Source organism: Phacochoerus africanus, chromosome 1, assembly GCF_016906955.1.
Source record: "Phacochoerus africanus isolate WHEZ1 chromosome 1, ROS_Pafr_v1, whole genome shotgun sequence".
Classification (NCBI taxonomy): domain Eukaryota; kingdom Metazoa; phylum Chordata; class Mammalia; order Artiodactyla; family Suidae; genus Phacochoerus; species Phacochoerus africanus.
In genome coordinates this window covers 31,438,662-31,461,980 of record NC_062544.1, presented here as the reverse complement: position 1 = coordinate 31,461,980, position 23,319 = coordinate 31,438,662, and the positions used below count along the sequence as shown (strand labels likewise).

The window sequence follows — 23,319 nt, the reverse complement described above, 5'->3', positions numbered from 1 at the left end:
AAGACTCCTACTTTACAGTGTTAAAATAAATACAACTATTAGGCTGCTTTTAGATAGATTTATGCCTCTCAAAAATAAATTAGGCAATCAGAAACACTTAGTGATCATTTCTTTCAACCCAGGGTGCAAAATTACACTTTAATAAAAATTGAAGCCTTTGGAGACTTGGGGGAAAAAAGGGGCAAAAATACAAACATTGCTAAGGTTGCTGCAGACTAGCAACAGCTGTGACAGGCGGAGCGGGATGCTCAATGGAAAGGCAGGCCTAAGGAGAGCCTTGACAACGCCCCCAGACAATGAAAGCTGTGATGGGATGGAGAGCACACGTCGTCAGCCTGAGCCTTTGTTCTGGGTTGGAAATAAAAAAGGCAAAGCTCAGGTAGCCCTGCACTGGTGGAAGAATGAACAAGCTGTGCGAGCTACAACTGCAGCCAGGTGTAAGCAGGGCACCCCAGGTGTTAATGGGCACCCGGACCTCTTTGCTGGGAATGGCCTTTGTGCAATCCAAGCATAATTTCTTAAGGTTTTTCTAAACTTTTAAAAAAGCAAAGATCTTGGGAGAAAAACAAAGCCTCCCCAGGAGCTCCGCAGCACAACTGAGTAAGAGAGCTGGTAATTAAGGACCAGGTCACTTCACTTCCTTTTCAAAAGCAAATCACTCAAAAGCTTGATTGTCCCCCACATACACTGAATGAAAAGGGCCCCCCCCCCCCGGAATAACACATAGGGAGCCTTAAAAACTTTGTTTCTTTTCTTTAGGAAAAACATGACCTATAGTACCAGGACTCAACAGGGGCTAAAAGCCAAATGAAGGGCATGCCTGCTGTGCCAGGACCTAGCAGGGGTGGGGCTGGTGAGTCTTCCAGAAAGATTTCTACAAAGATGAATGGAAATGAAGCAATGGATGTCTCAGAGATTTTCTGATGACTGCTGGGAATAATACAACCACTGCTGCTTATATGAAAGACTATCAGTGTTAACATAAAATATTAGGTCTCTTCCAAGCCTGTAACTTACATTGTATGGACTATTATGGACTAAATCTGGAGCTATTCACCAGAGTCCTCAGGTTTTCTCATTTCAGGCTTCTGCTTCTCGCATGAATACAGAGCAAACCCTCACGCTCCCCTCCCCTTCTTCCACTCTTCATCTCAAAACACTGCCTACTCTCGCTGTCTCTTTTCTGCACCTCTGACTCACTCCACAATCCACTTCAATTTGGTTTCCTGCTCCATCATTCTAAGGTGCTCATGCCAGTAAGGTTCAATGCACTCTGCAAAAGCCCTCATCTGACCTGCCCTCTCAGGAGTGTTCTATACGTAGACCTCCTCCCCCCACGGTGTTTGTTCCAATACATTCCTGATTCTCCTTTTGGCCTGTGCATCATCTACAGACATTTACACATGGATGTATACAGAGTACAGCTCCGGTCCAGATTTTTCCATTAAGACGCCAATTTCCCTTGTGAAATCTGTCTCAAAAGTATCTCAAAATGCAACACATTCAGAGCCAAATTAATTATTTTCCTTATCAAATCAAGTCTTTGTATTGTTCTTTGCAAACATGCAGTGACCCTTTTGTCCAGATACACAAGTCAGAAACTGAGGAGGTCAGATTTCACCACTACCTCCCTGCCTCCACATCTACTTCTGAATCGTGTCATTTGCCTCCCAGATACATTCACTGGCTACTTTCTAACTGCACCACTTCTGGTCCCCGTGTTACCGTTACGTTACGTCTTGGGCAGACAACCGTGATAGTCTCCAAGTGCTCTGGCCATAGCCACCCTGGCCCTGATCTAATCTCTTACCCATATTACAGCCAGATTCATAAATCTGATTACATGACCCCTTCTGCTTAAAACTTTTCTGTGGCTTCTCACTATTTTTAGGATGTAGACAAAACAGCTTAGCATGACCTACATTTTCCAACCTTATCTCACCCTACAATTCTCTTTGTGGCAGTTACACTATCTTCCTATCTTCTTCCAGCCTTTCTGCTCAGCATGCTTTCTGCCACAGGGCTTTTGCATATGTCATTTCCTCTTTTTGGATTGTTCTTCCCCTCTTCAGTCTGTTTATCCCTATTCATGCTACAAATATTAACTCAAGAACTATTTCCTTAAGGAAGAAGCTTTTCCTAACCTAAGTTTAGAATACAAACAAAAACTCCCTGCCATATAGGCTTTTCATAGATGATATCTTTGTAGTGCTCACTACAGCAAGAATTTTATATTTGCGTATTTGCTTGGTTTGTTTTAAATATCTGCATACTTCTTAGATGTAAGCAGGAAATGTTTGATCACCACTGTATAACTAGCACTTGGCAATGTATGGAATGTAGTACTTGCTCAATATATATTTAATGAACTAATGAACAAGAGGTATGCCGTGGGCTATGACACACTCATCTTAGAAAGACAGAACACACCACACATTTTTAAGAATGGAGACCGGGCTAGATGATTTCTTCAATTCCTACCCAGAGTAGTATTTTTGGGTCTGGAGGGCTAGGCTGCCTGGCTTTACCAGGTGGCTTCATCACCTCCTAGCTGGGTGCCCATCTGCATGGAGTTGTGGGATTAAATGAATTAATAAATTTAAAACACCGGAAGCAAAGCCTGATGTGAAGTAAGTGCTATTTAAGTATTATTGTTGTTATTATTACTGTTGTTATTCTTAGCATAGCAATAAACGATGACTAAATATCCTAACCTAAAAGATGAAACCAAAACCTGGTGTTCTGCACTGACCCAGAGTCACCTTAGAAAATAATGACACAAATTAAACCATCAGTACTTAATACCTGAGGTCATGGGCAAAGCTAGCTGCCTCACTGCCTCACTGCCATGCCATGTCTGGCTCTCAGTGACTATCAATTACCCGTTTCTGAATGTCTGAGGTGCACTCAGTGTAGCTCAAGTTTCAGAATGTACATAAAGACTTTTCACTTGAGACTCTTCCAGGTGGAGGAACATCTAGTTTCAGCCTGTTAGAACCCAGTACCTAAAATGTACAGAGCAAATTCTCATTTCTGCTTGTGCAGAGTCACAGGGCTGCACGCCACTTATCTCTGTCCAGATGCTGAGGGCAGGCGCTTCCTCTGGCCACCTCATCCTCCCAAGCAGCCGCTGCTTGCTTCTTTTAAGTACTGCTCTCAGTACTGCTGTGAGGTAGCTCACTTACACTCAAGTCTGTCTTCTCTGCAAGGCAGTGGTACAAAACATAGAGGGAGAGGAGCTGGGTGGAAGGGACTTCAAAAGCTTCTTGCATCATGACTTCAAAAACCACGGATAAAGCATCTGGCAAGAAGATCAATGTAAAAACGAGAGGAAATTAGCTTTAGGTAACATCATCAAATCTGTATTTAACTATAAACACTCTTTAAAAAAAAGTGGGGCATGACAGAAAAATAAACAGAATTAAGAAGTTAAGAAATGTGAGCTCTGATCCTAGTTCTTCCACACACCAGGTCTTTCCCAAATCTTTAGGTTCTAGTGTACATACTACCACGTACTGAATAAGGTGCTACTGCACCACTGTCCTCAAGGGCACTGAATAAATCACTTAATTTCTCTCAATCTCTCCCAGTATCATCTTGATAATAAGAAAAGACCATTTGTACCATATATTTCTCAAAAGATTGTTGGACAGTCCAATAAAATAACACATATGAAGATGTCTCATAAATTGTGAAGCCAATTTAAGGCATCGTGTCCGTCAGCTGAAAGAGCTGAGGAACTCAGAAAGGAGGCAAATGTATTTTCCAGGTCACCCTGACAAGTAGAGAGGGGGTGGTGCTGACTGTCCTACTGTATGTTCTGGAAACTTCTCCCTGCTTGGCCAAAAGAGGACAAGTGTTAGAGACAATTCTAAACCCCAGGTGTTATTTCAAAGACAGAAAACTGATGACTACAACAAGGACCATCAGGCTCAGTTTAAAAGAACTAAGGAAAGTCTTATTCACAGGGGTTATAAGTCCCTGAGTGCTACATGTAAGATATTTGTTTTCACATGAATGCTGATCATAGGAGACCAGATCTTGAGCAAGGTCAAGATTTATTTTCCCTCAATATTTCACAACAGAGGTGGGAGCCAAGAAAATCAAATTCAAACACTTTCCTTTAATATTGGTTGCTAAATTATAGAATGTTACTGTTGGTTTAAAATATGGTGCCTGCACATAATGCAGACACAAGAAATATTTTTGACTGGGCTGCTCTTTTAACCAATTTTTTGCATACACTCATAATTAATTGAGGACTCATATATACCCATAATTAAAAAATAGTAACTCATAATTTTGACTGTTCCTAGTCAGATGATTTTGTATGTGTGGTCATAGTTCTAAATGAGGCCACAGGCAAGAACTGCTATATTCATTTTGCAAATGGAGAAGCTGAAACGGGAGGCAGACCAGGGAGTCACCTAGTAAGTCAATAGTAAGATAAGAGCCTGGAAGAGATTTTAAAAAAACACCCCTCTCCCTCAAACAATCTGATATTTTAAAAGAACACAAAGATCCAGTTTAAAAAAAAAATCTCAAGTTTGTCAACTGTTCATTACTGAATTGAAAATTACACATGAAAAATAAATAAAATTTAATTTATAGTCTTCATTTCAGTTAGCTTGGGAAGTGAAATTACATTGACCTGTAAAAGTAATTTTCTTTTTCTCCATGATTTATGTACTTTGATATTCCCTACTAAACAATAATACAAAGTATATTTTCTAAATTTTTGATATAAATGATAGTAATCTTCAAAACATCGTTTTAAAAAATCCTCAATGTTAATTAGTCATTCTGAATTTAGGAAAAAAAACAAGCTCCTTCCCACATACCCTTTAAAGAGAGAGTGAGGAGAGGAAACTTCTACTACATAATTTTCCAGTGATATATGAATAAGGATTCTTATATCTGATGTTCACAGAGAATGGATTATGAAACATGCGAATGCTAATTATCTCTTAGTTGAATTCAGGAAATACTTGTTTAAAACTGAGTAAAAAATGGACAAAGAATAATTAACATTTCAAAAAAACCCCCACGCAGTATATATTCTTTGGTCATCAACAACTGCAAGCCTTCAGAGAGAGAAGATAAAGCAAAGAGAGGTCCCCAAGCCCCAGGCTCGTCACAGAGTAACGGATGCCATGGGAAAGGCTGAGGGTGCCGGTGTGCAGAGATGAGGGGATGTAACCCAATGACAGGAATCACAGGTGTCAGAAAGGCATAAATGACCCCCACTCCACAGCCACATCCCTGGGGTAGTGACTATCCTAACAAGGTGGCTTATGGCTCCTCAGAACCAAGGCTGAGGATGAAATGGTGGGAGAGGAAGCCAGTGTGTGGCCTCCTCTTTCCTTCTTCAATGCCCGCAGAGCTGCGAGCTCAGGCATACTGTTCCATCCACAGGAGACTGCCAAGGCTCCACTGTGGCTCTGTAGGGTCTGCCGAGACCGCATCTTTCCTTGGCCTCCCTTACTGTTGCCGAAGTTAAGAGCCACTTGAATTTGGCAGGGTCAGAGAATTTGGCAGGTAAAGAGAGGTCAGACATCACCAATGCACTTTTTTTTAAGAGATGGGGAAACAAGCCTGAGGAGGTGAAATGACTTCCCTCCATAGCGAGCATACTCCTCTTTCCAAGAAAAGTTGACAGACTTTATAGTCACACACTGCACACACTGTAACAACTGTGATTTGAATGAAACAAAGCTAGCAAATGGTCTTTTAAAAAGTCAAGCTAACAGCAGAATTAATATAATCTTAACTCGCCATGGAAACTCCGGCAAGGTTTACTGCTTAAATTCACTGTCCTTGGCCCAAAGAGACATGAACAAATAAACTCGAGAAATTCAGAGGAGAAAAAAAAAAAAACCTGGATATGATTCAACTATCTGTTCTTCTGGTATGGTATATCTATTTTTGACTGAAAGAGTGATGTTGGGAGCTCCATGGTGGTCTAGTGGTTAGGATTCAGTGCTTTACCTACCACTGTGGCCTGGGTTCAATCCTGGTCTGGGAACTGAGATCCCACATGAAGGCATAGCCAAAAAAAAAAAAAGGGGGGGGGGGGAGGGGGAAGAGAAAGAAAAGAAAAACAGAAAGAGTGATATAGAGAGATGTCATTAAGAAATTTTAAAAAGGAAAAGTGCCTACATTTACCTCCCTTTGGGAGCTGAAGATCCATCATAAACCAGCCCTGAGTTTGGTTTCTTACCTTTGTAATTTTCTTTCTTTATGAAATAATCCATCAGTAAATTAAATGTATAGTTATCTGGGAAAATGCCATATTGGACCTGCAGTGAAAACAAAAATAAAAGTAAAATAAGAGAAAAAATAATCATTTAATTCAGTTTATAATATATGCCTATGTGTTATTCAGGAAAAAAACTTGCCAGCATTAGCTTTAAAATATCTGAGTATCATTTTACAGCATCTGTGACAGTGAAATAGAAGCTATGACTCATGCAGTTTGGTAACTGGAACTTTTGGTCAGGGTGAGAAAGTTCTAAGTGGGTGTCTGATATAAGACAACTGACATGTGAAAAATAAAGCTCAATTCTAACACCTCATCATAGCTAAAAAAAAAACCCAGATCAAACCAAAACAGTAAAAAAACCACCATGCTCCACTGTTCAGTGATTCTTTTCATAAGGTATGAATATCAATGCAACAATGGACTCCCTTGAGAAAGCACACATTTATCACATCATGCAGCATTTTCTGGTCCTTAGACTGCTTTCCCCCCAATTTTACTAAGATACAGTTAACTAAGAACATTGTGTAGTTTAAAGATGTAAACGTAAGTGAACACACTATATAGACACTGCAAAATGATTACTACAATAAGGTGAGTTAACACATCCATCAGCTCATAGAGTGACCATTTTTTGGTTGTGGGGCTAAGAACTCCTGGCAACGTTCAAGTGCACAACACAGGACTGTCAACCACAGTCATCATTCTGTACATCAGATCCTCAGAACCTCATCATCCTACCACTGCAAGTTTGTACCCTCGACCGACATCTCCTCATTCCCTGCACTGCCCAGCCCCTGGCATCCGCTATTCTGAACACAGCTCTGCTATGGGTTCAGCTTTAGATTTCACATATGAGTGAGATCATAGGGTATTTGTCTTTGACTTATTTTACTTAGCCTAACACCCTCAAGGTTTGTCTATGTTGTCTCAAATGGCAGGATCTCCTTTTTCATGGCTAAATATTTCATCATATGTATATATATACACACACCCCTTCTTTATCCATTCATCTGTAAATGGACATGTAGGCTGTTTTTATGGCTTGGCTATTATAAATAGCGCCGCAATGAACATGAGGGTGCAGATATCTCTGAGACAGTGATTTCACTTCCTTTGGATAAATACCCAGAAGTGCTGGATCATGCGGTAGTTCTAGGTTTAATTTCTTGAGGAATCTCCATTCTGTTTCCCACAGTGGCTGCATACATTTACATCCCTGTCAATAGTGCACAAAGTAGCCCTTCTCGCCAGCACTTATCTCTTAGACTGCCTTTATTGGCCGTGCCCGAGGCACGCAGAAGTTCCTGGGCCAGGAATCAAACCTGCGCCACAGCAGCAACAGTGCCAGATCCTTAACCCACCGAACCAACCAGGGAACTCCTAGACTGGTTTTTAAAGACCCAAGAAACTTGAAGTTTTCACTGTTTCCCATGTGATTTTCATGCACAATCAAGTTTGACTACTAATGATCTAGACAGTGCTATACGTTAGTTTTAAATTCTTACTTTAGGAGTTTCCATTGTGGCTCAGCAGTAATGAACCCAACCAGTACCCATTAGGTTGCGGGTTTGATCCCTGGCCTTGCTCAGTGGGTTAAGGATCCGGCATTGCTGTGAGCTGTGGTGTAGGTCACAGACATGGCTAGAATCTGGCATTGCCGTAGCTGTGGTGTAGGCTGGCAGCTTGTAGGTCCAATTCAACCCCTAGCCTGGTAACTTCCATATGCCATGGTGTGGCCCTAAAATAAATAAACGAATGAATGAATGAATAAAATTTTTACTTCAGTAGGATAACCGCTCACCCCTCCCCCTGCATCTGTTAACTGGCAGAAACAATGGAGGAATTTTTTCCAGTTATACCCACCACCTTGAGAAATTCTGATAAACCTGAACCCTAGTTGCAAATCACTGCTGAACTGAGTCACTATTACTAGTAGGCTGTACAGAATGCCACAGATGTGCTGAAAGGGGAAAACAAAAAAAAGGTTAAAAGCCATTGTTTTAAAGGGCATGGGAAGTGTTTAAATTTATCAAAGCAGTATCCAAATCTTCATTAATCCCTGGGGCAAGGTAAAAACAAAATATTTTATTTAAAAAAAAAATTTTTTTTTTGGTCTTTTTAGGGTCACACTCACAGCATATGGAGGTTCCTAGGCTAGGGGTCTAATCAGAGCTGTAGCCACCGGCCTACACCATAGCCACAGCAGAACCAGATCCAAGCCGTGTCTGCGACCTATATACCACAGCTCATGGCAATGCCAGATCCTTAACCCAGTGAGTGAGGCCAGGGATCGAACCTGTGTCCTCATGGATACTAGTCAGATTCATTTCCACTGAGCCATGATGGGAACTTCAAAAACAAAATATTTTAGAATGATAAATCATTCAAGATGGAATCTTAGAAATCAACTGGTCAGTGATTCTCAGCCCTGGATGCAAATTAGAATCAACTTGGGAGCTTTAAATAGATACCAATGAATTATGAATAGGCAGAGCACAGAGGATTTTAAAGGCAGTGAAATTAGTCTGTATGAAATTATGATAGCAGATACATGTCATTACATGTCTGTCACACTCACAGAATGTACAACACCAAGAGTGCACGCTAATGTAAACTATGGACTTTGGGTGACTGTCATTGCAGGTTTATCGGTTGTAACAAATAACTCACTGATGGGGAATCTGCATAATGGGAGGGCAGTGTATGTGTGGGGACAGGGAGCATATGGGCAATCTTGGAACCTTCTGCTCAATTTTGCTGTGAACCTAAAATTGTTCTAAGAATGAAATCTATTTTTTTAAAAAACATTCAAAATACCAGTGCCTGGGCTCCAGAAAGATCATTTAAATTAGAATCTTAGAGGTGGAGAAAAGCATCTATAATTTTTAAAAACTTTTTTTTTGTCTTTTTGCCTTTCTAGGGCCACTCCCTTGGCATATGGAGGTTCCCAGGCTAGGGATCTAATCAAAGCTGTAGCCGCCAGCCTACGCCACAGCCATAGCAAAGCAGGATCCGAGCCTTGTCTGCGATCTACGCCACAGCTCATGGCAATGCTGGATCCTTAACCCACTGAGCAAGTCCAGGGATTGAACCCACAACCTCATGGTTCCTAGTTGGATTCATTAACCACTGCGCAACAACAGAAACTCCTTTAAAAACTTATGTGATTCTAATGGGCAGCAAAGGTTGGAAATCACTGATTTAGTTCAACTCACTTGCCTTAGAATTGAAAAAACTAAAACTTAGAAGGATAAAATTACTATTTGCCTGAAGTTATGGGCAACTGGTGGAATTTATGGGCTTACAGCTTGTGTCTTCCCAAAGACACAAGAATCCTTGCATGGCAAGACTAGAAGAGGCAGAAAACGACAGAGACTTTTTTTTGCCTTTCTAGACCCTTCCTGTTTTGTTTTCATCTTTGAGTATAATCTGTGTCGTTTAGCACTGAAGTGAGGAGCAGTATTTAATCCATTCCTTTCCCTGGGCCCTAGTACTAGACTTATCAGTGAATCTGTTTATCTACTTCATTAAATTATAAGCTTTCCAAGGGTAAGGGTAAGATATTTCTCATTTTTGCAGACAAGGCCATACTCAATGCAAAATCTCAAACACAAACTGTCTGCAATGTATATTAAGTTAAACTGGGCCCAAGTCATGGAAACAAAACCTAAGAACAAAATTTTCTTTTTGAGTTCTATCATACAAGGCCCAGTGACACTACAGAAATAGCACACTTCCACAGAAAGGTTGTTAAAGTCTTGTTATGGGTCAAACTCGGACTGTAGCTTGAGACTCACAACAATTCCATCTAAACTTTTGCTTATTCTGCACTTAGCTTTACACTATGAAGGTAGTGAAGACTCAACCCTTGGGTGGAGTGTATAACACTCAAAGTATAGGGCGTTCTAGGCTTGAGGGAGCAGTTAGGCACTTAGGAAGAGATGTTTTGAATAATCTGGGAATTCTCTCTTTTCCCCTAAACTTCATCGAAGGAAACTAGGCAAGAAATCCAAGACTCAGGGATAGAGAATGAAATGACTACTGACAGTTCTCATGATTGGATTATCTTTTGCTTTTATCTGTCCATTTTTAAGTCACTATGCTTGGAAATATAGCAGCTACAGGAATTTTTATTTTTAATATAGTGATTAATTTATTGCCAGCTCCATCCTAAAAAGGATATCTGAGGACAAATAAATTTAAATGTAATTTCTTTGTAATATTCTTTGCAGTAACTGTAATGGTGCAAAGACCACATTACCTAAACCTGGGAGAATAAGCTGCAGATGCCAGGAAACCACTCACCTTATTTTTAAGGGTGTATAAGGCTTTGTCCTGTGCACCATATTTTAGACACTGCCTAATCCACGTGTGGATAGTCCAATCTCTCAAGTACCAGCAGTTGGGGCTGTGTCGAAATCTAAATAAAGCATAAGAAGAGACAAAACTGGTATTAACTCTTAAATGTCAATGCCCAAATCCACCTTCCATCAGTAGGTCCTTCTCTTAGATATTCACAGATGTGCAGTCAATGTGATCATAAAAGTCATCAAGGCCATCAGTTAAGAAAAATATAAGGATAAAACTTACTAACTATAAAGTCTGAAATGGGAAAGGGAAGGCAAAATAACTATTAAACAAAGATATAAAAATTTTACTCCTTACTTATACCTTCCAATTCAACATCTTCTTTTATTTAATATGAGATTTTCAAAAGATGATCTGAGGAAAATATTCTATTAATCATAGTGTTATATAAATCCATATTTCATTAGAAGATAGATGTGGAAGCTGATACTTCAGAAGCTTAAAATAAAATAGACGAGAAAGTTCCCTTGTGGTGCAGCAGGTTAAGGATCTGGTGTGGCTGCAGCTGTGGCGTAGGCTGCAACTGCAGCATGGGTTCAAGCCCTGGCCCAGGAATCTTCATGTGCTACAGGTGCAGCTAAAATAATAAATACATAAAAGTAAGTAAATAAAACAGATAAAGCAAAAATGAAAACTCTAATAGCATAGCAATTCTAGAGGAAAATCAGTTTTTTTTTTTTTTTTAATTTTTTGTCTTTTGAGGGCTGTACCTGAGGCATATGGAGGTTCCCAGGCTAGGGGTCTAATCGGAGCTGCTGCTGTCAGCCTACACCACAGCTCATGGCAATGCCTGATCCTTAACCCACTGAGTGAGGCAAAGGATCGAACCCGCAACCTCATGGTTCCCAGTCAGATTTGTTTCTGCTATGCCACGACGGGAACTCCAGCTTTGAGTTATATTGCTATTTCTTGTGGCACTTAGGAGAGACAGGGACAATCTTCAGTAAACAAAACCAAAAAGAAAAAAAAAAAGCAAAATTTAGAATTCAGGCCCTCGCATATCCATGATGATGCTGGCTTTCTCAGGGCTCTATTCTAGGGCTTTCGTCTATCTCCTCTTGCTTCCTACTGCTCTCCACATTTTTTTTTTTTTTTTAAGGGCCACACCCTCAGCGTATGGAAGTTCCCACGCTCGGGGTCGAATTGGAGCTGGAACTGCTGGCCTATGCCATAGCCACAGCAATGCCAGGTCCGAGTTGTATCTGCAACCACAGCTCACAGCAACTCCGGATCCATAACCCACTGAGTGCGGCCAGGGATTGAACCTGCGTCCTCATGGATACTAGTCAGGTTCATTACTGCTGGGCCACGACAGGAACTCCTCCACATGGTTTTAAAAGGCCCAAGCAGTCCAAGCTAAGCTGTATTCAGCACCAGTATTTCCACAAAGGAATGGAATTTAGAAAGTAACTCAAATGCTGCTCCTGCCTAGAGCTGGCACACACTGCTGACCCCTGAGCAGGGGTGGCTTCTCCTTGCTCCTGGGGTCCACGCCACAAGGCTGAGTGAGGAGGGAGATGGAGCGTGAGGAGGCCTCATAAAGGCTTTTGCAAAATCCTCTATTGTTTATCTGTTCTGATCGGGATGGTTACTTAAACATCATCTCATGACTGCTGAAGTTCCTACCTTTTCTTTGATTATTTAGGAAGCCGGTCAATCTCTGGATTCCACAAAAATGAAACAATTTTCTTAAAAACAAAAAGGTAAGACAAAAACTTAAAGGATTTTGTGCCATATTTCGGAGTTGGGGCTATAGGCTAATACTGGTGTTTTTCAGAGGCTGGTTATTCAATCTGCCACCTGCTATTTCCTGCCATCTGGTATTGGGATAGCTTCCTGCTGAACAGGTTCTCTGTCAAAGGAAAGCTGAGAAAAAGAGAGTAAGTGAGAGGTAATATTTTATTTAGGGTATTTATTAGTGATCTGGTGAGAGATTTGGCAAAAATAAGATCTGAAAATATTTTATGGATTTAGAGTCATCTAGCCTTCTCCAGTCTTTGAATACCTTAGATTTGGCTGGAAATGTCTCTTTCACCCTTTCTTTCTCTACAAAATTAATCCCTTTGAAAGTAGAAAGATAGAAATGTATCAAATTATATTCAGGTTGAGCATGACCCAGCCAGAGAAAGACAGTGTATAAGTGCCTTAGATACTAGGTCTAATGCATACAGACGAAACAAAATATATCTTTTATTCACGCTTTCTTCCACATTTTAAAGTCAATAGTTGAGCTATTTTGAGCATCTCTCCCTGTTACTCTGGAAAAAATCTGAGATTTAAAGTGTAGCAGCCAATTAAAAGTTAATTTTATTAAAAAAAAAAAAAAAAAAAAAAGGTCAAGCTAAATACCAAGTGTACTAGTCATGTGTCTTTGCTAGCCTGGAAACTTCCTGGGCAGTAAGCAGGGGCAGTGGCTGACTCGCTCAACACTGATTCCTCAGTGCCTGACATAACTTGTGGCCCGTGGCGGGTTTTTGGCAAATAAAAATAGCTTCAATCAACACATGTATTAAATGCAATAATGTACTGATCATTTTGTTAACTTCTATGGTATATATGAAGAACTGTAAATTCTCTATCTGAGGCATTTATAATCTCATTACAAAAATAAGGTCAGTAAAACAGTAATATGGGGGGGTATGATATATGCTAAAGATGCAAAGGGAGCTGCTAGAAGCTAGAGGTGTTTTTGGTAGTAATGTTTGGTTTAGTCCATTTTCCTTTAAAAACAAACAAGCACATTAACAAAACAAAAAAAATGTCAATTACCTCCTTCACCCAAGACTGTTTAAATCTCACTTCAATCTTCTGCTTTAGGATGTCTTCAATGACTACTAAATCTACTACTTTTCTTCTGGATGGACTTTAAAATAAAAGCACCACGACCACAGCCAACCAAACACCCTTTTCTCTTATTCACGATCAACAGACCATTTTTAGGCTTTGAAAAAGCCTAACAAAAATGAACAGGATCTAGCTGTAGACTTTCGAAACTCACAAGAAAATTTGTTTAAAGCCTTTTGGGAACCTCCTGAGGCTAACTGTAATACACAGATGAACAGAAGAGTCTCTTTTTCTGAAGTCTTTCCTTTTCACAGTTTATTTCTCAGAAGCCTAAAGGGAATGTCACTCAAGACTTCACATAACTAATATAATCATCTCTGCATGGCTGCCCTTTGAAAAATTTGTTAAGAGACTCAAATTATTCTTTAATAAGTTCACTCCCTCTCCCATCCTGGAACAGAGCTACTTACTGGGTGTGATCTCTGCTCTGTAAAACCTAATAATCCAGACACATAACCATGACTAGGACATTTTTAACTAAGTGACAACATGAAATCAACTTAGGAATAAGAGGCAACATTTACACGTGACATGTATTATTAAATATGCTGGCAAAAGTGCAATTCTTGCATTTTCTAGCCAGGCGACAAATAAACTTTTGAAGCCCTCACCAGTATTAAAAAAAAAAAAAAAATTAGCTCACAACTTCTGTAACTATCTAGAATATAAACAACTCAAAATGTTGACATACAGCCCAACTCTGGATGGTGAGTTTAAAAATTCACTGTCAATGACTTTTTAAACAGGTCAGAGAGAAAAACTTGGGCCTTTTTTAGAACCACCAGTGGCAGGTAAGTCTCTGGAATGGGTACTTGCCTGGAACGATTCTGTGAGCTGCTGGACCAGCCTTCTCCTTTTCAGCTAAGAGAAAGGCAAAGAGACAAGAACACAACTAACACATTGATTTTTCCAAATTGCCTGCAAACAGACTGGCTTTTGTTCTCTCCTGCTCTGACCACCAGCCTGGCAGATTACAGGCAGCCACCGTAGGAGTCTCCACTGTGCCCCGTGCCATCAGCTGTTTGCTCACCTCGACAGAAGCTTTATTATTGTCCAGGCCTGCAGGCTGCCAAGCTAGGCAAACCGTGTGAGTGTGTAAAAGATAAACAAGAGCAACCCAAATAACCCCAACAATGCTTGTGCTCACAAAGGCAAGAGACATTTTGAGCTTCCTGCTTGTAAGATAGAAGCAAACTTAACGACAGTTCTAAGGGCATGAATGTTTCCTTGGAAGAAAGGAGGAGTACAAGGAGAAGAAGAGAATGAAGAAATGTGCTCCCCAGCTCCCACTTGACTAGTTCCCAAAGCTGGTATCCCATGGCTGAAGAGACCTCTGCCCATGGAGCTCAGTGGGGTTTCCAGGTGAAGACAGAACTTGCTTAGGCCAATCAAAAGCAGGAACTGAGAAGCTTCCTCTCCTCAAAAATCAGGCTACATTCCAGACTTTTCAGGGCATTTGCCAGCACTATTGCTCATTCAAGACTGATGTCACCAGGAAGGAAGGAGTGCAGAATCACAGGATGCATGACTTGGGGCAAAAGTCTTCGATACCTTTGAGGTATCTTAGAAGGGAAGAGCAGTTACATAAAGGAGGTCAAGAGTGAAAAGAAAAACACCACTTACTGTGATTACATAGAGGGTTCTTTACTGTATGTAGAAGTCATACGAGATTTCTTACTTGTGATCAATTTCATCAGTTCATTTAAAAAAAAAAAAGTGCAACACAGCCTTTTTTCCATGGGTTCAACTAAAGGTTATTGCTGAAGGCAAAAGTGGTGATGCTCCCCAGCTCTTTCAGTATCACAAATAAAAGCGCTCCTGGCTGAGCAGGGCTAATGCACAGATGCCAGGGCCTGGAGCTCAGCAGCTCCACCATTTAGCTGCAGCGCTGGCTCTTCCATGTGAATGAGCAAGCTTTCCACAACATTTATCTGATTATGAGAGCCACCATCCGCAAACATACACATGCAACTTCCCCTCCTCCCAAGTGGATTCTGTATCCTGTAGCAACGGGCTTTACAGATGGAAGCTTTGGTCCCTGAGCTGGGTAGACATGAAGATAGGTGAGGGGGCTGGGGTAAAGGGAGGACAGGGAGAATGCCAAAAGGAAAATACAGCTGGCTCCAAAGCTTGTAATGCAGACCTGGAATCTCATCAGTGAAGCAAAATGTATAATATTTAAAGGCTTGAGTATTTTCCTAAACTAGAACCAAAGAGCAAGAGGGTGTCCTGTGACTATTTAAATCAGAAGCCGATTCAATCATGGCCACCCAATTTCTTATTCTAGAAGGACAATTACTTTCTTTTGCTTCCTGCTGGAAATTCTGCTCTCATCAATCATTAGTTGTCCCCAATTACTACAAATAAAACCAAGTTTTGTCTTTTTTTTTTTTTGGTCTTTTCTATGGCTGCACCCATGGCATATGGAGGTTCCCAGGCTAGGGGTCTAATCAGAGCTGTAGCTGCCGGCCTACGCCAGAGCTACAGCAATGTGGGATCCAAGCAGCGTCTTCGACCTACACCACAGCTCACGGCAATGCTGAATCCTTAACCCACTGAGCCAGGGATCGAACCCACAACCTCATGCTCATGGTTCCTAGTTGGATTCGTCAACCACTGAGCCACAACAGGAACTCCAAAACCAAGTTTTGATGAGATAATTTTCTAATGGTTATTATATCTTAAGTGTTTAAAGGTGGGGGTTAAGATAAGAGCCTAAAATAGGAACTGATAATAAAGACATTGATATTATAGATTAAAACCACTTTCCTGCTTGAGATCCCAGATTCTTACTTTTACAAGAGAATTACAGGGAATTTTAACTTTCAACAATCCCTCCTGAGTGTGCATTGGGTGATGCATCAAGAGCAAGAACTCCCCTCTCAAACATTTTCCTCACGAATGCTCAGTTTGGCTAGTACATTCCCAGTGAATTCACTATCTACATCTGAGGTAGATAAAGACGTACCTTTTTTCTTTTTCTTTTTTATGGCCGAATCTGCAGCATGTGGAAGTTCCCGGGCTAGGGGTCAAATTGGGGCTGTAGCCGCCAGCCTAAGACATAGCCACAGCAATGCCAGATCCAAGTTGTATCTGCGACCTACGTACCACAGCTCTTGGCAACGCTGGATCCTTAACCCACTGAGCGAGGCCAGGGACCAAACCCGCATCCTCACGGAGACTATGTCAATTTCTTAACCATGGAGCCACAATGGAAATTCCTGCTTTTTCTTTTTTAAAAAACGAGGTTTACAAAGATATAATGTACAAGCAGTAAAATTCATACTTTTCAAGTGTAGAGGTCTGTGAGTTGTGACAAATGCATCCAGCTGTAACCGCCACCACATTCAAGCTATAAGAACAGTTCTATTGCCCCTAAAAATTCTTAATGTCTCCTTTCGAGTCAGTCTCTCCAGGGCTTGCTGGTCAATTTAGGCAAATTTTATACAGATAACCTCCTTGGGGGCTCTTTCTAACCCTAGAGCTACTCACCTTATAAGAGGAAAAGTAAATAAAGCAATAAAACTTTAATTTTAAATAGTTTATCATTTATATTCTGCCAATTTCCAAATGAAAATTTGAAAAAATTATAACCCATTTTAAGAGGAGGTTTCTCTGAGTCCTACATACAGCCACTTGACATTTGGCATCCCTGTTTGCCATTATAAAAAGAGTGAGAAGTCAGTAGATTTTGGGTAGAGAATAACACAGGCATAGAGTTTTGCAAATGTAAAGTGCTAAATAAATGCAGCACAATAACACATTTCTTGAAGCAAAGATGGATAACAGAGGAACTTGTTAGATACCAAAGTCAAAGTCTAAATTTGTCAGACCTAGAGCTTAAAAATGAGGTCACTAGCATTTCGCCTGGGATAAATATGACACATGAGAAATTACTCTAGTAGAAATACTCCATTTACCATGTCCACTCATGGAAAAAAAAAAAAAAAAAAAAAGCAATGCCAAGTGGGACATACATCCCCAAATTATTCTCTCTCTTCTCTCTAACCTGGCTGTTGTTCAGTCAGATCAACGTCTCTCAATCGAGGAGACATATTTTTCATTCGCCAAATATTTACCAAGTAGCTACTCTGTGCCAGATGACATATAGTCATCCCTGTGGGTCTTCTCAGTTTCCCCTAGTTTCAAACAAACTTAATGATGCTATCTCTCCCTTTCAGATATGAAAGAAAAACACCTACAGGCCGACTCTATGCTGTGTTGCTCTTTTTCTCTTGGTGTATAGGGAGGGGTTAGGAGTCAGTCAGATGAGGCCAGCTGTTCTTTGTCTGAAGTCAGCTATTTTTATCAGCCTCCAGAAGGTGATGCATGTGGGTAACAGGGGAGGATTATTTGTGGGAAGAACTGGAGAAGAAAAAAGTTAAATTTACAGTGATTGCTGAGGTTCCTCCTTGCAGTGGTCCTAAAAGCTTAAAATGTTTGTCTTTGTGGCCAAGAAATGACCTGCGTGTGAAACTACGTGGAAGTGCCTGGTGGGGCTTCTCTAGCCACTAGTAAGCTGGACACACAGGTTAGCTTCATGCCTGAGAGACAGTGGACGGCGAGGTGAGGCTAAAGGAGGGCTTTGGAGTTCCCATCGCAGCACAGTGGAAATGAATCTGACTAGCATCCCTGAGGACACAAGTTCAATCCCTGGCCTCACTCAGCAGGTTAAGGTTGCTATGAGCTGTGGTGTAGATTGCAGATGCAGCTCAGATCTGGCATTGCTATGGCTGTGGCATAGGCCAGCGGCTATAGCTCTGATTTGACCCCTGGCCTGGGAACCTCCATATGCCGTGGGTGCAGCCCTAAAAAAAAGGGACATAAATAAATAAATAAATAAATAAAAATAAAGGAGGAGGGCCTTTAGCATGGAACACCAGGAAGCTGAGCAAAACTGCATCCTGGAACCAGTCCTATTTATAAAAGCATATAAAGTTGTGGCAATTGGCTTGGGTTGGGCAGAGATACGGGAAATATTTTTGGTTTTCAGTAGGAAATCTACGTGCCATAAAGAGCCAGTTTGAAACAAGATACCAACGTTTTCTGATGTCTTCTAAAGTTTTGACTAGGAACTTCAGATATAACTTTTGCAAAATCATGAATAATACAATGACTAAGAGAGGAAAATCACATGTATTAATTAATCACAGGAGGCTGTACATCCGAATAGTTCTGAGGAAGGGGAAGGTGAGAAAGAAAAAGAAGGAACACAAAGGACTAGAAATCAGAATTTCTGGAGTATTCTAGGCTTAGTGAAGCTGTCAGGATAAATCTGCCACAAAAGAAATGAGCAGGCAGAAATGCCTGGCCCAGGGGACCAAACACGCCAACATAAAAGCAGGGAAGAATTAAGCCGGTGTTGAGCAGATTTACATGTGCTTTTGTGTGTGAGATTATGGATCTCTTCAGGAATATTTCTGATGGAAGAGAAGCTCAGCACTAATCTGGATTTCTTAAGAATCAGACCTTTTTTTTTTTTTTTTTATTAAAGAAGAAAAGGATCTCTGTGTTTTAAACATTTTGATTCCCTAACACATGGAAAAGTTGAATCTATAAGGATTCTGTTTACAACAAAAGGTAAGACTGGATTTACTTTGAGTTATACAACCTAAGTTCGTAGCTAGTTTCTATTTCTGTAACTCTACTGACTTCTTTATTAAGCCTTTAAGCTCTTAAAAGGCTGGGGACAAGTTATCTAAATTTTTGTGTCCTACAACAGTGGTTTGATGATCTGGCAATAGTGACTAGCCTGCTAAGACTATAAATACCAATAATGTATGTTGAAACCAATGAGTATTATTTATATTTGAAATGATAATCCACTTCTGGTTTTGAAGTATTATCATGCCTACAAACAGCCAGGAGGAAACACTACCTTCTCTGTACAAGGCCGGAGGAGATCAGAGATTTCAGAGTATGTGAAGTAACATGGAATCATTCTGGAAAACCACCCACCCCTCACTTCTTCCCTCATCTCCTTCTGCACGGATTCCTTCTACATGGATTCTGCAATATGAGAAGTTTAGGGAGCAGACAAGCTGATGGGAGAGGGAAACCAAAAACAGGAGGACAGAAAACAGCATATGGGTTCAAAGACTTCCCCTAACAATTTCCAAATTAAAAACTTAGACTCCTCTCAGGATTGGAAGAGACTCTGAAAGCCATCTAGGCCAAATAAATTGGGGTAAGAAAGAAAAATTTCATATAGAATTAGAAAATCTGTAGTTTAGAGCTGGTAGGGACCTTCAATATCCACTGTTCACTGACCTATTTATTGAGAAGTCACATTTACCAAGCTCTGTACTGGGTGATGTGAAATTGCCTAGTCTAATTCTTTTACTTTACAGATGAGGGAGGAATCTTGGTGTCTAATGAGATGAAATGATTTACCAAGATAAACACAGTTAACTATAGGACCTAAACCACACTGTTTACTCTTATTATCCCACTACTACCTTTTAATTCTTTTATTTGTAAGACATCTTTAAGAAGCATCTCTGAAGTTTGGCAAAGGTCTCTAACCTACTGAAAAAATAACTAACATCTCTTCTAAATTTAGAAGCAAAATCCAGAGGAAAATACTGGCTGTGAAACAGTTCTGGAATTGCCCTGAACTAGTTGTTTGATTTTGTAAAGTCACTCAATCCTTGGGGTTTCCTCTCCTGTAACTGTAAAATGAAGAGGCAGGATTATCTAGATCATGAACTCAAATGTCTACAGGGCCCAGTCGGTTACTATGAACACATAGAATCTTGTACAATAATAGGTACAAAGCTCCTTGTATTATTATCATTATTATCGTGCAAAGTAGCTGCCTAGTTGCACAGTTTTTGAAAGTATACTGTATGGGTCAAACGAAATGCACTGGACCTCAACTAGATCAGACCCCTGAAACTTATTCCAACTTTCATGGTTAATGACGCTAAAGAATAATACACCTAATTCACTCATTAAAATATCACACATTTACACATTTCTATTAAACCAGAAAAATGGCAGTGATACAAATAAGTGAATAGAGACTTGAAGATAAAAGCTACCATTCAGCCCACAAGGACTCTACTCGATTCCAATAGCCTCATCCTCCAACCAGGTGAATATCACTTTACTTAGTTCAGGCAGTCTACACAGATTATTATGGGGACAGGAGATCTCTCAAATGGGCATCTAAAATTTCAAGATGAAATGATACAAACACTAAATTAAATTCAAGGTCCTTAAAAGTAAAAAGTAGATTTTAACTAGCTATCAAGTTTTATAGGAAATAAAAATTTCAGCAATTGATCCTTCCATTAGTAAAGGATTTTCTGCTCAAAATGAATACTTCATTGTATTCAATTTCTATCTAGAGTCATCCATTAAAGTAACTTTCCTATAAAACACAATTTATTTCATATGTTGCTATTTTCCTTTACTTCTTAAATAATTTACTGCTAAGCAGTCATAATCATCCAAACAGTTCACCACTATAACTTACTTATTTTTGGTATCAAACCCGTTAAGTGGCAATTCTTAAAGCAAAGACGGTTTTACTCTTTACAAAAGGGCGAGTGATATGGGAGTGGTCACTGGGATATTAGGGTATTACTTGCCAGTTTCTGGAACCACAGAAGGATAAATCATCTTATTGTAGCTAAAATAGGAAAGAAATTTGAAAGTTGAGGTTCAGATTTGTTAGCCGAACTGGTTTTCTGGAAGCTTTAATTTTATCAATCACCAAAACACCCTTATTTATACATGAAGGTAGGAGAATTAAGGTAACCTTCCTTTCTTGTACTGCCAAATGGTAAAAATCAGAAGGATTACATTTAATAAGCAGCTCCTTTTATTTAGCTCAAGCTAGCATCCTTGTACTAAAACCAAACTTTCAAAACATTATTTGGAATTGTACAAACATCACACACTAAGAAAATTCTTAAGAATGACCAAATGCAAACTTCATGCCATAGGAAGACTAAGGGTTAGAGACAACCCCTAATAATGTGGTAACAGCCTTAATATGATTACAAATTTTGAACAGGGAAGAGTTCCTTAGTAATATTCCGGAAACAAAGGTCTAGGTTCATCTGTTCTGGCTGGCAAACCTTCCATACAGCTACCATGCTACAGCTAAACAAAAGCTCTTAGGCTGGCCCAGAAGGAGGGAATGAACAATTTGAAAAACATCTTTTACTGCCTGAGAAAATTTTTTTAAATGTCTGAAAGTGCCAGGAGAGCTGTCTCAATGGGACTGCAGGCAGGTTTCCAGAGTCCTCTGCTTTTCTAAGGATGAGTCACAAGGAGAGGAGAGAGCATCCTGGCAAAGATACAGCCTTTCCTCTCTGATTTCACCCTCCCTCCCCCTTGTATTTAAAAAAAAAAAAAAAAAAGCTTTGATGGATAACAGTGAATAGATTCCAGACAGGCTTAACTGAAGAAGTTTGAAAACCAGGGAGGCAAAATATCATGGCAGCATCCGTACTGTTAGCCATTGTGAGCCACAGACACAAGGAAGCATCTCCTGCATCCTAAAAAGGGCTGGGCCCACAATCATGTGTCGGGTAGTGGCTGTGCTTTGTGTGAGAGGAGAGAGAAACAAGCTATGAAACACCTTTGCTTCCCTCACTTCCTAAACATTACTAGCTCATATACTGAGGAATTACAGTGAGCTGGAAGGGGCAGGAGCCCATGCTTTATGAGTGCACAATAAGTGGAATTTCACTTGCAGTAGATGTGAGCTATCCATGGGTACCTGGCTGCTACAATGCATGCAGCCTTCAGTGAATGGGCATAATTTTTCCTTCACTAACTCCAGACAAAAAAGCAAGGGAACTAGTTAAAAATTAAAAACAAACAAAGAATAACATTAAGGAAAAACTGAATGTTGAACTAGAGAGAATACTTCTACTGCTGAACCTATATAGACTCATTTATTCAGAACGGAGCATCTGGTGAGGGCAAAGCTGCTCTTTTTTGCATGGGATCATCATTACCTACTATGAATCAGGATATTCTTTCTGCTGGGCACTAAGTGACAAAGATAAGCAAACATACTTCTTGCCTTCAATGAGGTTAGACTGGGATTATCAAAAACCAAGTAAGCATAGAGGGTACTTCTTAAGCATAATGCAATTCCTCATTTATGTAACATTATTTCCTAACACCTTGGTATAAATTTTTAAAAATCAGCTCTCAATAGAAAAGTGAATAGAATTTTTCTCCTCTCTTCCCAGTAAATAATCTGTCTTTTCTTGTGTTCTTTTTTCCATATTAAGAAGAATAAATGTTACAGGGAGAAAGTTGTACCTTCCTCCTCCCACATTTCACAGGAGGAAAGTTGGTGTCCATCATTCTCATGCATGATTTCATACCTTTATTGCCTGCGTTGAGTGCTTTAAGGTACATATATACCTTTTTACTCTGTATTCAAGGGCCTTTCTGATAGAGAACTGGGCCGAACCATACTAATGTGTGCTTCTCCAGGGTAGGGACAGAAACAACGATACTTCTGCTACCTCAGGCACAAGGGAGGCTCAGGTGCCACTCTTACTGTGGAAGCTAATCAGCACTGCCACCAGGAACATCCCTGCCAAGATGACTGCTGCTCTGCATTCGATTGGAACCCAGCCTTGACTCATTCACTCACTGATTAAATCAACCTGAGGATCAATTTTGTCATCTGTAAAGCAGAGGTAATAATGCCTTTATCATTAGAGCACTATGGAAATCAAAGGAGAATTAAGTATTTTGACAACTTTTAATCCTTTCTGGAACCAAGCAGAGTAGAAATATGCACACATACAAGAAATACTATTCTTACAGCCTACCTGCTACAGCACTTGATGGCATTCTGTCTGATACTG

General features: G+C 40.2%; 1 protein-coding gene across 1 annotated transcript in view; it reads right to left on the bottom strand.

Moving 5' to 3' along the window:
• MRPS27 (mitochondrial ribosomal protein S27) overlaps positions 1 to 23,319 on the bottom strand; it is a 93,494-nt gene that overhangs the window by 10,340 nt on the left and 59,835 nt on the right. Inside the window, exons 5-7 of the mRNA XM_047793342.1 lie at positions 10,568 to 10,682; positions 6,221 to 6,299; positions 3,186 to 3,301 (exon numbers count right to left, since the gene is read on the bottom strand). Coding sequence (XP_047649298.1) covers positions 3,186 to 3,301; positions 6,221 to 6,299; positions 10,568 to 10,682 — 310 coding nt within the window. The remainder of the gene's footprint in view (positions 1 to 3,185; positions 3,302 to 6,220; positions 6,300 to 10,567; positions 10,683 to 23,319) is intronic.